Below are 16666 nucleotides of genomic sequence, written 5' to 3'. Positions count from 1 at the left end.
GCGCACAAATCCTAGTCTACTATGTAGTCTATCGGTCCAAACATTCACTGATTATTTGTTTCTTCACAGTTTTTAATTCTGGTTATTGTGCGTGTAATGCTAATTAATAGTCCTGAACTCCAGGAAGATAAATTATTTTATCAACATATCAAGTATTATACCGGGAATATATCATATGGAGTGAGCTTTACCGCTGACTGCTGACTGGAACCGAACGACGCGCAGCTTGAATGCTGAACGGAGAATGATTGAGCTACAGCGGAGGAAAGACAGATCAGCTATGGAATGGCTTTAGATGACTTTGTAGGCTACTAGCAAATAATAATATACTAATAATGATTGCTGAAGGATAATGTGACAATATATGTTTCTGATGATTATTTAATTATCACGACATGCCTAATCTGAAGTGACTGCCTGTCTTGAGTTTTGTCGACAGACGGAGGCGGCAAGAAATTTGACGGAGCGGCCGCCTCGTAATTCTCTATGCAGGAAAACCCCTGCTGAGACTAAACAAGACAGCAAAAATATATATTTTTACTAAGGCAAATGACAAAAAAAGTAACTCACTGTGACTTGGATAAATTACTTTAATCTGATAAACTTACTGGTTTAGAAATAGTAACGCGTTAGATTACTCGTTACTGAAAAAAGTGGTCAAATTAGAGTAACTAAGTAACGCGTTACTGGCATCACTGCTTATGACAAAGTAGCCTACTTTCTAAATCCCATATCAGCCTCGACCAGTTGAACAATAGGCCTATAGACATGAAACTGCTCTTTATCAAATAAATAACATAAAATTGCATATATTATTCTTGAACTGACCAAAGTATTTAAAGGGAGAAGGTTACATTACATTTTAACATAAGATGTAAAAAATTTATTTGACATAAGAGGACACAGATTAGACATGATATTTAGTATAGGCCTACATTTGAAAATACTGTTCATCTCTGGCTTTTTTTGCTCTGTTATTTCAGGGTTTTGATTTTCTCTCGACTATTTGGCTAGGCTAGGCATGTTGCATATTAATTGTTCTAGGAACCTCAAAGTATATTTTAAATTTGTGTGTATTTTTTGCTCCTCTATAATGATGTTCTAGTTGACGTCATTTATATGGGCCCAAACATGAACTCAAGCCCAGGGCCGCCCAGTCCTACCCTGATTCTATTTATTTGTGCTACTGCTTGTAATTTGTTCACTTATTTTAGTACTGACTGTTTACTTCTCTTAATATTTATTAAAATACTAATTATAAATTTTTTTTGTGGTGGGGCCAGTGAACATTTTTGCAGGGCAAGTAAAAATCTGGACCAGAATGAACCTGTAGAAAAGCTCCTTTGCATTGAGCTCTGTAAATATAGAGTTCCTTTCAAGACCTCTTTTGTTATTTAGTATTTTTTGTTACTGGGAAAAAAATGTTAAAAGTCTGGGCCCACCAGGAATTTCACTTGGCCCACCCTGCATCTCAAAACTGGAGGCGGGCCTGTCACAAACTTTAATAAAAATGTATATTATCTACATTTTAATGCAAGAATAAAACAAAAAGATATGTTAAGACATGCATGAATATATGGCATGTTTTGGGCATCTCTGCTGAAAAAAGTGCAGTCTCAGAAGCGGCTCGGTTGTAATGTGTCATGTACTGCCCCCTTGTGGCAGATTTACGTAATTAAGATTATGAAAGGAAGAGAGAGAGAAAAAAAGCCATTTGAACGAATGCTTTATTGATATACAAACAATTGAGAAAATAAATGAAGTATTACACCAGTTACTTTAAAAGAAAATGGCCAGAGCCTCAACAGCTAGGCTGAGATCCCTAATTTAAAGCTATGTGGTGCCTGTTCCCTAAACAACCTCCCCAAATGACTTGAACATATACTACTCAAAATAATAATAATAATAATAATAATAATAAAACAGTCCTTTCCTCTGTGCACTAGCTTTTCTCATCTTTTCAATGTCTGCACTATACAGAACTACAGGTGTATTTTAATTCTATGGCATAACACGATTTCCAGTAAAAAGTAATGTGAAATTGGCACCCTCCTCATCCGCATCAGTCAGTCAAATGCATGTAATCCCTCGCATCTCACTCAATGAGGCAATGAATGCAATCATTATTGTGTAATACACTGAAACAAGGCCACCCACTGACACCTATACAAGTGAATGAAATATCAGCAAAGAACGGATAAAAAAAAAGGTCAATTAAGAGACTACACTTGCTAATAGTGAAATATATTCCAATATCTTTCAGGTAAAAAGTGACTGTGCTACCATACAGACTACACTAGTGTTTACGTCTGTCTGGAAAAGGAAAAGAAAAAAACTTAGCAGGACTTACTCGCCCTTTGGGTTAGTGCACATGAGAGCAATTGCATTTTTATTTCTTACAATTGAACAAAGTGATCTTTGTGATGTGATAGTTTGTGAAACATTCTGACAGCAAAAGGTCTATGGCGTCTACTAACTGGCACTCACAGCAATGGCACAAAGCAAAGGCAAGTGATTTCTGACGTAAACACGGCATAACGTTCCCAATTAAATCAATCAAAAAAACAAAACAAAAAATTGAACAAGAGCAAGAAAGAGCAAAGGTAAAAGAGGATACAAAGCACAAAAAACATCAAGTTCATGTAACATTTTTACCAGCAAAAGTCCAATAAAGCAATACAAGAGTGAAAGTGTAAGGCCTACTGAGAAGGTCAGACATTCACCAGGTGTACAGCAAAGCATCGCTTCACATTGTACTGAGAGTAAAAAAAGAACTCAACTGAATGCTCAGCAGCATAGAAACCAGCAGCAAGTTTCTGTTCTTTTCTTTATCGGCCTAAAATCCTCCCCCCCTTCAGATTGAAATGTCTCTTGTTTGTGTGTTTTGTACCCCTCTGGCATCGGATGAATGCTGCTTGGCAGTACTGTTTAAATATAGTTATTTGTTTTCCTTTATAGTCATATATAGATAAAAGTTATGTAAAAACATTATGCAAAGCAGTGTAAAATAGTTTAGAATACAAAATGATTCAACATTTTTCTTCCTTTGTACAACCTGTGATGATTTCATGTCACAGAACCTGTACTATGCGTGTATTTTAGTGAGATGAGCAAGCACATGCTAGCAGTAGGTGGAGGAGTATCAAAGGAGAACGAGGAAGGAGGGATGAAAGAATTCAGAGAGAACGGGAGAGAGAGCGAGAGAGAGAGAAGGGGGATTGGGAGAACTCAAGTGTGGGTGTAGTCAGGATTCACAAAGATATGAGATGAGTGTTTAAATCAAGAGGCTGGGCTCTCAGAATGGAGCGTTGTCCTGCACTGGGTTTGACTCGTTCGGAGAGTGGGCATTTTCACCATTGGCTTTCCCTCCAACCACCTTATACTGAGACACACAAACAGAAAAAGATCAAGAGTTTACATTTCATGTGGTGTAATCATCCAGTAAAACATAATACACTATATTGGCAAAAGTTTTGGGACGCCTGCCTTTACATGCACATGAACTTTAATGACATCCCATTCTTAATCCCTAGGGTTTAATATCAGGTCAAATTTTATTTCAATAGCACATTTAAAAGCAACAGAGTAAGACAATGAGCATATAAAAAGAAACAAGGCAGATACAAAATATGAACACATTAGGCCCGATACCATCCAAATAGTAAATAAATATAAAAATCTACCAATAGCGATCAAATCAAAAGTCAGAGAGAACAGATGAGATTTAAGAGCTGATTTAAAGCTGGCTAATGAAGGAGCAGACCTCACATTGAAGGGCAAACTGTTCCAGAGTTTAGGTGCTGCAGCAGAGAAGGCCCGACCACCCTTAGTTTTACGGCGGAAATGTGGGACAGTTAAAAGAAGCGGATTACAAGACCTAAGAGTTCTTTGAGGAATCAGAAGATCACTAATGTATTTTGGTGCAACACCAGATAGAGCCTTGTACACAAAAACTGCAATTTTAAAATCGATTCTTAACTCTACAGGAAGCCAATGTAAAGTCGTTAAAATGGAAGAAATATCTCTCTTTTTTGTGCCAGTAAGAAGTCTCGCTGTAGCATTTTGAACAATTTGCGGGCGAGAGATTGTAGTTTGAGGCAGGCCACAGTACAGGGAATTACAGTAGTCCATACGTGATGTTACGAAGCCGTGGATTACGGTCCCTAAATTTCGGTGTTTTAATTTCGCAATCAATATCAAAGGAAAGAAACTGCCCTTTACCAATGAACTGATTTGTTTCTCAAAATGTAGTGACCAATCAAAGGTAACCCCAAGATTCCTTACATAAGGTTGAACAGTGATGGAGATAAAACCTAAAAGGAGATGAAGATTTGGATTGGCCTGAGATCCACATTTCGCTTTTGCTTTCATTTAAATGCAAAAAATGATTAGCCATCCAAAATTTGATCTCCTCAAAACAGTCACACAGTACGTCCAAGGGATAAGAACTATTAGTTTTTTGCCGGTAGATAAAACTGTGTATTGTCAGCATAGCAGTGGTAGGAGATCCTATATTTCTAAAAAATGGCACCCAACTTGACTTGACTAGGGTTTAATATGGAGTTGGGCCACCCTTTGCAGCTATAACAGCTTCAACTCTTCTAGGAAGGCTGTCCACAAGGTTTAGGAGTGCGTTTATGGGAATTTTTGACCATTCTTCTAGAAGCACATTTGTGATGGTGTAGGACGAGAAGGCCTGGCTCGCAGTCTAGACTCGAAATCATCCCAAAGGTGTTCTATCAGGTTGAGGTCAGGACTCTGTACAGGCCAGTCAAGTTCCTCCACACCAAACTCACTCATCCATTTATAGACCTTGCTTTGTCATGTTGGAACAAGAAGGGGCCATCCCTAAACTGTTTCTACAAAGTTGGGACCATGAAATTGTCCAAAATGTTTTGCACATTTTGTTTGCCACAATGCAGTCAGGCAAGTACTGTTCTCCTGGCAACCGCCAAACCCAGACTTGTCCATCGAATTGCCACACAGAGAAGCGAGATTGGTCACTCCAGAGAACACGTCTCCACTGCACTAGAGTCCAGTGGCGGTGTGCTTTACACCACTGCATCTGACGCTTTGCATTGCACTTTGTGATGTAAGGCTTGGATGAGCTGCTCAGCCATGGAAACCCATTCCATGAAGCTCTCTATGCACTGTACTTGAGCTAATCTGAAGGCCACACAGAGTTTGGAGGTCTGTAGCTATTGACTCTGCAGAAAGTTGGCGACTTCTGCGCACTGTGCGCCTCATCATGCGCTGACCCTGCTCTGTGATTTTACGTGGTCCATTTTAATGTCCATTAATCTTATTACGTACCACTTCGTGGCTGAGGTACTGTTGTACCCAATTGCTTCCACTTTGTTATACTCTTAACAGTTGACCGTAGAATATTTAGTAGCGAGGAAATTTCACAGTACCGCGCTTGAATTCACTGAGAGAGACCTATTCTTTCACAAATGTTTGTAGAAGCGTTTGCATGCCTGGGTGTTTGATTTTATACACCTGTGGCCATGGAAGTGATTGGAGCACCTGAATTGAATGATTTGGAGGGATGTCCCAATACCTTTGGCAATATAATGTATCATATTTTCCTTGCATCTTAATTATTATTTTCAAAGAGGCCATTGCGTTTTTGGGAGGTTCTACCACAAGAAAAAATGGCCCTTGAGGGACATCAAGGGTCCTCTACTACAGTTTCTGTACTTTTGATCAAATAAATTCATCCTGGGTGAGCCTAAGAGACTTCTTTCGAAAACATTAAAATATCCTAATGAACCCAAACTTTTCAATGGTAGTTTATATGATATCATTGTTGTTGTTTTATGTTTCAACATGTTGGATGTACTACAGGACTTTGACAAATATTTTTAAAAAACAATCATCCATCAAATTAATTGTATCATCTGCCAAAAATGAGTGTCATGTCATTGACCCACTTTCAAAAGAGAAGCCTTACCTTGATGTTTCCGACTTTGTCCTCAAACGATTTGAAGGTTGGAGAGTTCCTATTTAACAAACACACATTAATCCCAGAGTTCACAGTGGAAAAAGCATTACAATTAATTATACATAAGCAAGTGTGCTAGCAGATAAAATGTTACAAACCACAAGCATGCAAAAAAGATTTATGAGAATTTTCACTCTAAAAGTTCAGTATTTTTTGCCTTAAATAAAAACGATGTTGTCTTTTGTGTGAACAATAAATCTAATATTTTAATTTCCAATGAATCAGAAACTGTTTGAGGGGCAGTGTTTCACCCAAGTACTTTACCTCATAGTTGGCATACTTATTGAATGGCGAATGGAGTAGTTGCTACTTCGAAAGCATTAAAGGAAGAAAAAGTTGTGTGTGTTAGCAAGCAAGCAGAAAAGCATGAGAGATCAACTGGGTTACACCAGACACAGACTGATAGCATGCAACATTTCTGATCACATTTCATTTGATTCATGCATAAGCAGGGTTTTAGAGCCAAAATAACATTAAAATCAATATAATTTTTAAATGATAATAAAAGCATTTTCTAAACTAAATAAGCTTGGTATTAAAAACAGAGCTCTATGTTGTGCATCAATTATTTGATGACATTGATCAGTCTTACCCAAAGGAGTTAGAGAAAGGAAGAGCTCTGTGGACCAAGCAAAGGCAGCGTTTAAAAAGAAACGGGAATACAAAACCGATCAGATTTGGAGTTAAGCATGACCAGAGCAAGCAGGAAGAACATATTATTGTGCATACTGGAACGTAAAGGGTGATTAAAGTCAAGTGAATTCACTGCTTTATCAGACTATCAAAAAAACAAACAAATCATTTTATGGGGATGAACATGAATAGATGATAATTGCACACGGACTAAAAGTGGCTAATAAATTGGAGTGATGTAATTATTTGTCTAATGAATGAAGGATGAGGTTTAAAAGAACATAGTAGTGGAGCTTTAACTGATAAAACATGGCTGAAGCTTTTGATCTGTTAAATGAAGCTAAAAGCTTCTCTCTGTCATGTATCATAGCTGCTCAACAAACCAGTCTCCTGATTTTGATACTGATAACTGAGCCTTAAGGCCTCCATAAAACTCCATGTCTTCTGCCTTCTGTTTGTATTAGGGGTGGGGAAGGAAGTTCAATAAATGTGTGCAAATAATGGTAGGAACTAGGAAAAGAAACAATGTAGTAAAGTGAATAATGAAGCTTCTGTTCAAAGTAAAACTACGGTGGCTGCCCTGCATTAACTCTCGCTATGGATAATCATGGCTTTATAGTGATGAATAACGTGTGACAGCAGGATATGACACAAATGCAAAAAGTGGATAACCAAAAAGAGCTGGGACAGAGGGAACACGGGCATGACGGCTTTGTTCACACAGTATACAAATCCAGTTCAGTTTTTCAATACAATCTTTTGGAATGACTGTTTGCACTGTGATTTCATCATATTTCAAACTCCCCACATGCATGCTTTTTGGATTGGATTTTTCTTTTTTTGCCATTCAAAATGAGTTGGGTTTGTACTGCCTGTCTGAACAAACCCAAAGACAGAATTAATAAAATAAGAGGCATGTGATAGAGATCCAATATAAATCCATGAAATGCCACATGCAAATGCGGTTAAAGATAAATGGTGTGCAGTGTTGACACTACAAAAACTGAATTGCAGAGTTAGACAAAAGAATTAACAAGGACATTAACAAGGAACTATGGCTTAATCTTATTATATTATCATATATATATTATTTCAAAGTACAAGAGAAAAACAGGAAGAATACGGGTGGGCATTTTGACTTGCGCATTACCTCATGTCACCCAGTTTCCTGCTGATGGCCGTGCCAACGGTGGAGAGGGCGGCTGAGGTCTTCTGTCCAGCCTGAGACAGCGTTTCCTGAGTCTTTTTATACCTGTAAGAGGAAGAGCGCAGAAAGAAGAGAATGTGGGGAGAGAGGAATAAAACAAGCATGTGAAACTCATTATGTCCATGAACTTAGTCAATACAACCACAAACTCCAGATGACAAAATCAAAATCATGTATAAAAAAAAAAAAAAAATAAATAAAAAAAAGCTTTTTAGTTGTCTCACAGGATAGCACCTGAGGAAACCTAATATATGCTACTGTTCAAAAGGATGCATTAAAACTGATTAAGTGACAGTAATGTCATCATTTATAATGTTACAGAAGATTTCTATTTGAAATAAATGCTGTTCTTTCTATTCATCAAAGAATCCTGAAAAAGAGAGTATCACCAAAAAACATCTTCAGAGTAAGCACATTTGCAATTGCAATTCCCACTACTAAAAAAGCAATACAAGACTGTAATATCTAATAATAACCCATCAGCAAAATATCCACAAAGCATAGCAAGCCACCCTAAACCAATCCTTTAACCCTTCAGGACCATAATAAAACCAGAAAACAACCTTTAAAACACACAAATTGAACGTAAAGAATGAAGTAACTCACACTTCAGAGCTGGCAATGTCATCCAGAGTGGCAGAAGCTGAAACATATCTACAAACGAACAAGGTAATACATTCAAATCTCCACTCTCACAACGTGCTATAAACACACACGCATACAACATTTTCATTTTTAAATTACGATTATACAATTATGTTGTCTCACAAGCAGAATGCAAGCGCTGCTAAACTGCACAGTCAGCAAAGCAATACCAGTTTAGGCTGATTGACATCATTCTCAGACACACACACTCCAGACATTTAACTTAAGAAACTCATGTGATCAAATAAGATATATGAGTATATTTCAGCTTTCCAAGCACAAAAAGTCACAGAGAGCAAAATCTTGAAATACAGAGTGACATTATAAGCTGTCTTAGATTTTGGGAAACAAGTAGCATGTTAGCATGCAGGATATTGCAAAGTAGATCTTGATGTAATATTCATGACTACAGCAAGTATGGTTTCAGGAAGCATCAATTGGTCTGCATTGCTGCAGACGTGGCATTCGTTCATCTAAACATGACAAGACTTTCCTTACACAAACATATGCTCTCTGTCTGTAGAAGTCTCGTCTGGATGTGTGATTCAAACTGTGTGTGTGTAAAGAGGGAAGTGGGAGATCTCTCACACACTCGTGATAACGTAGCCTGTCTGACAGGTTCAGCAATGAACTTACAAATACATCAGGACTGCCGCTATGATTCATGGGACCCGGTGAAAAACAGAGGAGCTTAGTCTCATCACAGGGCCTGATTTAAGATAATCATCTGATGACAGCCCTGTTTATGTAGCTAAACCTGTTAGTATTACTGTAATTACAACTTGTTAACTGATTAAAGCCATTGTATATAAACACTGTACCCGGTTACATAAAGAACCTTAGAAATCGGCCTTAGGTTTCCCTTAAACTTAAGGCGTTCTTTAGGTGAAACGTCATAAACCCTTAATGGCAGTGAATTTAAGGAAGCTTTTTAAAAGACACACAATTATCATACAAATGATCCCATATTGTATAATCCAAGTGTTCTGGGCGCATACAATACAGGTCAAAATCTATTTGAGCAAGTACATAACCAATCAGTGTTCAAAACTATCTCCATACCGAAGCCCGATTCACAATATTAAGCTTGTAATAATGTGTGTTCTAGTGGTATTCGTAGCTTTCTGCAGGAAATACGAGTTTCCGCCGTTCATCATTATGTCACGTCTGTACACATAAAGGAGTCCGGTCTAATAGGCTATATCGCGTGTGTGGATGCTGCAGATGGCGGATCGTTTGTAGCCTCTTCTTACAGCAGCTGGAATGGAAGTAACTTGTCATTTTGATGGCGGCTTGTAATCCAGAAAGTTCAAAACGACAATCATCATTGGTAACTGGCGTGTTGATAGACAACCAACACATACATCTCAAAACATCCACGCTGAGGAGCCATGCCGATGCACAACCCACGTAAAGAAGATAACTCCGCAACTGCAATTTCAGGGTTCAAACAGAGATGGTGACAAAGAGGTAAAACTTACAGACGGCAGCTTTAACAAGAGTGTTTAAGGGATTATATGCAGCACCCTCAGATCATTCCCTTAGGTAAGGGGTAATCACAACTTAAGGGTCACACTTAAAGGGATAGTTCACCCAAAAATGAAAATTCTGTCATCATGTACTCACCCTCAAGTCGTTCCAAACCTGTATGAGTTTCTTTGTTCTGCTGAACACAAAAGAAGATAGAGTGAAGAATGTTTGTAACCAAGCAGATAGAGCAACCATTGACTACCATAGTATGAAAAAAAATACTATGGTAGTCAATGGTTGCTCTATCTGCTTGGTTACAAACATTCTTCACTCTAACTCATACAGGTTTGGAACGACTTGAGGGTGAGTACATGAGGTTGCGAATTGCCTCACCTCTCCCTTTCAAAGCTCTGACGTGATGACTCCGATCTTTCGAATATTTCAATCTAATATGACCTCTGACCTGTAAAGTTGCCAGAATAATAATCACACACAGTTTGTTAATTGGCCAGAGGAGAACTGGCACCCCGACTGAGCCTGGTTTCTCCCAAGGTTTATTTTTCTCCATTATGCCACCTGATGGGGTTTTGGTTCCTTGCCACTGTTGCCTTTGGCTTGGCTTGCTCAGTCGGGGACAAATAAATTTAATTACTAAACTAAATTAAATACATCAACTAAATTACTTATCTGCCCACATTGTCAATGTATGACAATTGAAATGAGCTGGATAACATCACTGTTTTCTCCAGAGCGGCTGTACAGCCGAATCAAATTCTGTTGCATTATTTTCCTGTTTAACACTGTGAAGCTGCTTCGAAACAATCTGCATTGTAAAAAGCGCTATGTAAATAAAGTTGACTTGACAAAGATGTTGTTGTCTGAGACAGCAGAGAGTAGCTAGCGCTCTGTAGAGCAGTTTGTCCGTTTAGGGCTACTGTAGAAACATGGCGGCGCAAAATGGGGACTTCACTGTAAGGGGTATGTAGATAGAAATGGCTCATTATAAGGTAATAACAACATAACAGTTCATTATGTAAGGTCTTTATACACCACTGAAAACACAGTTATATATATTATATTGCATTTCTGTAAATAGATCCTCATAAATACTACACACTGAACCTTTAAGGTGCTTTAAGGAACCGGGTACTGAATTTTGGCCTTTTTGATATGCTAAAACAAGCAAAATGGCAGCTGCGCCAACAATTAGTAGTAGCTAAGAACCTGCTTGACATGCCATTTTATCATTGGCAGAGTAGGCTGGTACACCATTCGAAGGTGTGGGGTCAGTAAGATTTTATTTATTTTTGATAAAAAATTGACACTTTTATTTATCAAAGACACATTACATTGATTAAAAATGGCATTAAAGACTGTTGTAATGTTACAAAAAAATTATATTTCAATATAAATGTTGTTCTTTTGAACAAGTAAACTATTATTGTTATTAACTATATTAAACTGTAATAATATTTTACAATATTGCTGCTTTTACTGTATTTTTCATCATATAAATGCAGCCTTGGTGAGTCTTGTTTCAAACAAATCTTATTGTCCCCAATCATCTCAGTACTGTATATAGGAGGTGAATTAATGAAGTGATTAAGTATTTGCACAGACAAAAAAAAAAGAGATGGAGTACAATTTGCATGGGTGGACAAAAAGACTAACTATCTGACTGTGAAGGGGAAAAAACAGAAGAGTCAAAAACATGTGACACGATTCAGTGTTTCAGACACCCACTTAAACTAAAAAGAGAAAAATATACCTCTAGCCCTCGCCATGTGTCAATTTAAGATGCTATTTTCTTTTATGCTTTATTCTTTCAATACAGTGTGTGAAAGGTTTCAGTCAGTCTCTGAGTGGAGAATTAACAGGGCTGAAAAATGTATGTATTGTATAGCAAGTTAGAGGAAAAGCTACAAGAAAACCTGATCATAGCATTTTTAAAAACCATCCATCTCAATTTGAGAGACAGGTTTTGGTTATTTGTGTCAGTCTGTATCTGTTATGAAAGGTTAATTTAACACATCTAGAGGCAGAGAGCATTTGAACACCTGAATCTATATTTTGATACACAGCATCCACTGATTTGTGATCAGCAGAGCAGAAAACACCCCAAGGCATCAATTATGTTTCCTCCTGAAGCTCTGGATTCAGGTGTTCAAATGCTTCATCCCCATTGACATGTAGAGAGTAGGTGAGAGGAATTCATGCTTTCACTGCAAATACACTCTGGATACGTGCCGATGTGGTCAAACACTCACACATCACACCCTGTAACCTTATCATTCCACTGGCCCAGTTTCTCTGACATCTTCACATAGCTAAAAAACACAGACATGGTTATGTGCTGCCTGGAGCAGAGCACATAGTGAACATCACTAAAGCAAAGTGTGGTGTTACTGATCATTACAAAAAAAAAAGGACAAATGAGATTCTCTGGCTGACCACTGACCAATAACTTCACGGTACTGATAGACTGGGCAGGCAAATTATTCTGCTGATACCATTTGGAGTTTCCATTGACTAATTTCAGTATTTATTTGAGTAGATAGCCAAATTCAATGGTATGTACATATTTCTTACTGTATGGAAAATTTTCACAGACTGTGTTGATGTGCTTCCATTAACATTGTAAATCTAACAACGTTTTTTATATTTTCAGCTTTACATTTTTTTAAATGTATATTTAAAATATTATCCATTGCAGTTTATTACCATAGCATAAACTGTAATATTTACCTTAGCGTAGGTAGTGACGCTAACTTTCACATCTTTCTCTCTTCTGATTGCCATAATCAGTCGCTATTTTTTTCCTCTTTTGGAAAGTCACGAAAATCGTGGATTTTTTATTTACCGTATTTGCTGAAGACTCCCGTTCACCAATACGTTTTCCCATCTAAGATGACTTCCACTTCTATAAACTCCAGAAATGTGAAAAGGGTCCATTATTGACCATAAATATTGTTATTGGCATTAGCTTAAAAAAACATATAGGTCATTTTAAAGCTTGCATACATTTGTGCAAACAATTTTTATATCGATTTCAGGCAACTCTGAAAATACATAATGCTATCAGAGTGAATGTGAAAACCAGGGCTGGATCCTGAGAGTTACATTCTAAACTATGTGCGAGTAACATCCCAAACTTTTGATCCACCTACAGGATCAAAACAGCAAACATCAAGCATGTGTTGTGTCTCGAGAGTCACACTCAAACCAATGGCCATGAACCCCAGCTTGAACACAATAAATTATGGTGATTCATGTCTGAGTCGACTACAATCCTCCCACAGAGCCTTTTGAAACCGGACTGCCATTTTATAAACTGATAAAACAATTACACTAAAGGACTTTCAGCTGATGGCATAGATGCCCGCCCATAATATACACAGAAAACAACAGTCATCTCTGCTGCCTGAACAGGCACTCAAGAGCTTTTTCTAAATGCTTTCATGTGGTAATGCACAATCCTGCAGAAAATGAATCTAGACAAATGTCACTTTATTTTTAGGCTGATTTCCAGAAGCATAAAGTGTGTGTGAGCCGGAGGAGAGCGAATTGAGGGTGGATTAGTTCAAAAAGGTTCAGTTTTGCCATAAATTCCTCCACTGATGGCATCAGCTAACAGCTCGCAGCTACAGGATCTGCCATCATACAGAGTCGTTACCCAACTGCCACTTCAACAAACCTTTTTTGTTCTGAATTTTGTTACACTTTGTCCAAAATTTTGTAAAGTCACAGTCATTCCTGCAGGGTCTGTGAAGCAGGTTTAGGGTTCGACTTTGCATATGGCATCCCAGAGGGCTGTACCCGTCCCCTCCTGAGTTTGAGTAAGCAGGACATGTAGAAGGAAGGCATACTTACGCATTTGAGGTCTGGACGTCCTGCCAGCTTTTAGTGATGTTCTGTTTGAACTCGCTTAGGGGGCTGAGTCCCAGTTTGCGCTTCAGCTCCGATGCATGGCGTTCTTTAGCCGACAACACCTGCCGTAAGGTGTGGATCTCCTCCTCAACCTGATATGAGGATGTCACCGATTTTTTAGAGAGAGGTAAATAACTCAACAAACAGGAATATATTTCTTTCTATTTATAATGAAACCCTCTGAATTAACATGGTTAATCAACAGCCCTAATCTGAAGACCTATAGGAGAAGACGAGCACATCTTCAAACTCATGATTCAGTATGGTAATGTCATGCAGTGGCGGTAGGTGTTCACCTTGGTGAGCTCCAGTCTCAGTTCCTCTGCCTCCTCCTCTGTCAGACCTGGGGGGAGAGTCTCTGGACTCTCAGCTGCTGCCCCCCTCTCTTCAGGAACGTCTGAGAGAGAGTCAGAGCCCAGGCCTTTATGTGGAGAGTTCAGATTGATGTCTGAAAGAAAGAGAGTGCGTTGAGTGACATAAGTTAAAGATGAAGAGCATAATTTCTGTGAAACTATAAAGAAATGTAAAATATGTGATCAGGAAAACTCAATAATAATAATAATAATAATAATAATAAATAATGAATACAAAATCACTTTTTAAATGTTAAAGATGCAGTCCGTAACTTTTTTTGGTTAAAAATTATCCGAAATAAATTTGAGCAAGTACATGACCGGCCAGTGATCTAAACGATCTCCTTAACGAAGCCCGATTCACACTGGTAAGCTTGTAATAATGTGAAATTCGAACATGTCTTTGCGTCATTACATCAAGTCTGAATACAAAGAAGGAGTCCGGCAAGTAGGCTATCGTATATGAGGCGGGCCATTTATAGCCTTTTCTCGCAGTAGCTGGAATAATTTAACTTATCATTTTGATGGCGATTTGTAATCCAGAAAGATCCAAATGACAATCATCAGTGAGATTCACCCGTAGTCAAAAGCAAAAGAATAGACTGTATGGGAATTGAAATCTAAAGTTAACGCTAATGCACACTAAATACACGTATTCAAGCAATGCTGATGTTGGTAACATTGACAAATTTAGTATAACAAGTATAACAATAATAATTTGCACGGTTTGATGTGATATGAGCCAAGCGATCGTTATATTTTATTCACCAATGGTAGGGCGATTTATTGGAATGCTTTTTTTCTCAGTCGGTCAGAACAAAAGTGGCACTTATATGTCACTTGTTCAGATGTCATTTTGCGGGGAAAATTCTTATTTTGGTCATACTTCCAAGACGCAGAATCTGCAGAGTACTGCGTTGCGGTGAATGAATGACAGCCGCACATACTCCTCAAAACCTTAGATTCATCTGAGCTGAGGAGCCGTGACGATGCACAAACCAGGTAAAGATGATAATTTCGCTTCAAACAGAGGTTTCAAACAGAGATGTCGCAACAAAGAGGCAAAACTTACAGGCTGCCGCTTTAAAATCTTTCTTTTCTGAGATGAACCCAAAATATTGATGACTCATTCTGCACTGCACAGATTTTTGACCAATCAAACTAATCAATCAAAACGTTCCTAATACTACAAGAAGCAAATCATGGTTGGTAGATGTGACTTTTTTTAAAAGCATGTGTCCTTCAATTTGTTCCACGCAAACTTCCTTTTTAAATAGTAAATATGTCACCACAGAAAGAAAAATTGTAATGTTATTTATGCCGACACCATGAACATCTCTTCACATGAGAAAGTTTTATATAAAACATGTTCAGAGGCAATAGCATATAGAAAAAAAAGGTATACATATACTTGTAACAGATTATAAAAATTAATATTTTAAGGACATAGAGTTCAAAGGTTTGATCAAACTGTGCCAAATTTAGGTCAGGCTGTGACAGGGAGGTCACTTGGGGGTGTCAGATATATTAATGAGACGTGTCATCATCAGCCCCTCACTGACCCCAAACTGCCCATTTAAATAGCATCACATAATGTAACACAAAAATCAAATGACCGGTAGGGTCTTAACTGATGTGTTAATATTAAAATCCCATATCCAAGTTGAAAATCATCATGCCATGAAAAACACAAGACAAACGCCGAGCAAAGACACTAGAACTTTCCTCCATCATCTCTTTGATTTCGATGTAAATCAAATTACTGGAATACAAACACAGCTCGACGTGTTTTCGTCGTGCATTAGTAACCTGATCACCTGCCCTGCCCTGATCTCCCCTTCACCGCCACACATTCACAGCGCTGGGATACAGAGATAAGGCTACAGTTACATTACGCGATAAACGTATGCTGTTCTGTCCAATGCATCGTGTTTGGTTGCTTTGTTTTTGTTTACCTTGATTGGCGGAATCCATGTCGTCAGTTTGGATCTTCAAAATGTTGCTTTGACAGTTACGCAATTCAGGAGACTGGGCGAAAAACTACGTGTCTTCCCTCTTCTATCAAAACATCCAAAAGCGCTTGACAAGCCAACACAGGATCCCGAGCGATCAGCCAGCTCAGCTTGAGGAGCTGCCCAAGTGCCTTTCTTTCCGGCGCCTTGAGATGACGTTTACTCGCGTCCTTTTTCCTGCGATCAACAAAAGAGCTGAAATCCCCTCGAATACAAACAAATTAAGTTTGGTTTAGTTAAGAAATATTGTTCACAATACTACTTACTTAATAACCTATTTGGACTTGCTAAATACTTCATAAATTTGACTAACGAACTTTAGGTTTTTGCTGCTTCAAGTGAAACCCACTACAGTAGCCAATTTCATCAATGACCTAAGTGCTCTTTACTACCCCCTTGCAAGAAGTTACTTTTC

General features: G+C 38.1%; 1 protein-coding gene across 7 annotated transcripts; it reads right to left on the bottom strand.

Moving 5' to 3' along the window:
• Positions 1–1709: 1709 nt before the first annotated feature.
• On the bottom strand, positions 1710–16405 carry tpd52l2b (tpd52 like 2b; the record flags this gene model as incomplete). Of its 7 annotated transcripts, none has more annotated exons than XM_079803693.1 (8): positions 16195–16399; positions 14183–14334; positions 13830–13978; positions 12227–12286; positions 8451–8498; positions 7788–7889; positions 5954–6002; positions 1710–3382 (listed from the first exon to the last, which is right to left on the bottom strand). In XM_079803693.1, the coding sequence occupies exons 1-8, from the start codon at positions 16211–16213 to the stop codon at positions 3296–3298; spliced, it is 666 nt and encodes a 221-aa protein (XP_079659819.1). In that variant the 5' UTR covers positions 16214–16399. The 7 variants fall into 7 exon arrangements, with proteins under 7 accessions (XP_079659819.1, XP_079659820.1, XP_079659822.1 ...); XM_079803695.1 differs by lacking the exons at positions 1710–3382; positions 5954–6002 and adding exons at positions 6130–6310; positions 6597–6623; XM_079803694.1 differs by lacking the exon at positions 12227–12286 and having other exon boundaries at positions 16195–16405.
• Positions 16406–16666: the final 261 nt, after the last annotated feature.

The sequence above is a fragment of the Gobio gobio genome, assembly GCF_949357685.1.
Source record: "Gobio gobio genome assembly, chromosome: 21".
Classification (NCBI taxonomy): Eukaryota; Metazoa; Chordata; class Actinopteri; order Cypriniformes; family Gobionidae; genus Gobio; species Gobio gobio.
Note: the sequence above shows the minus strand (reverse complement) of the source record. Positions and strands in the feature narration are given on the sequence as shown.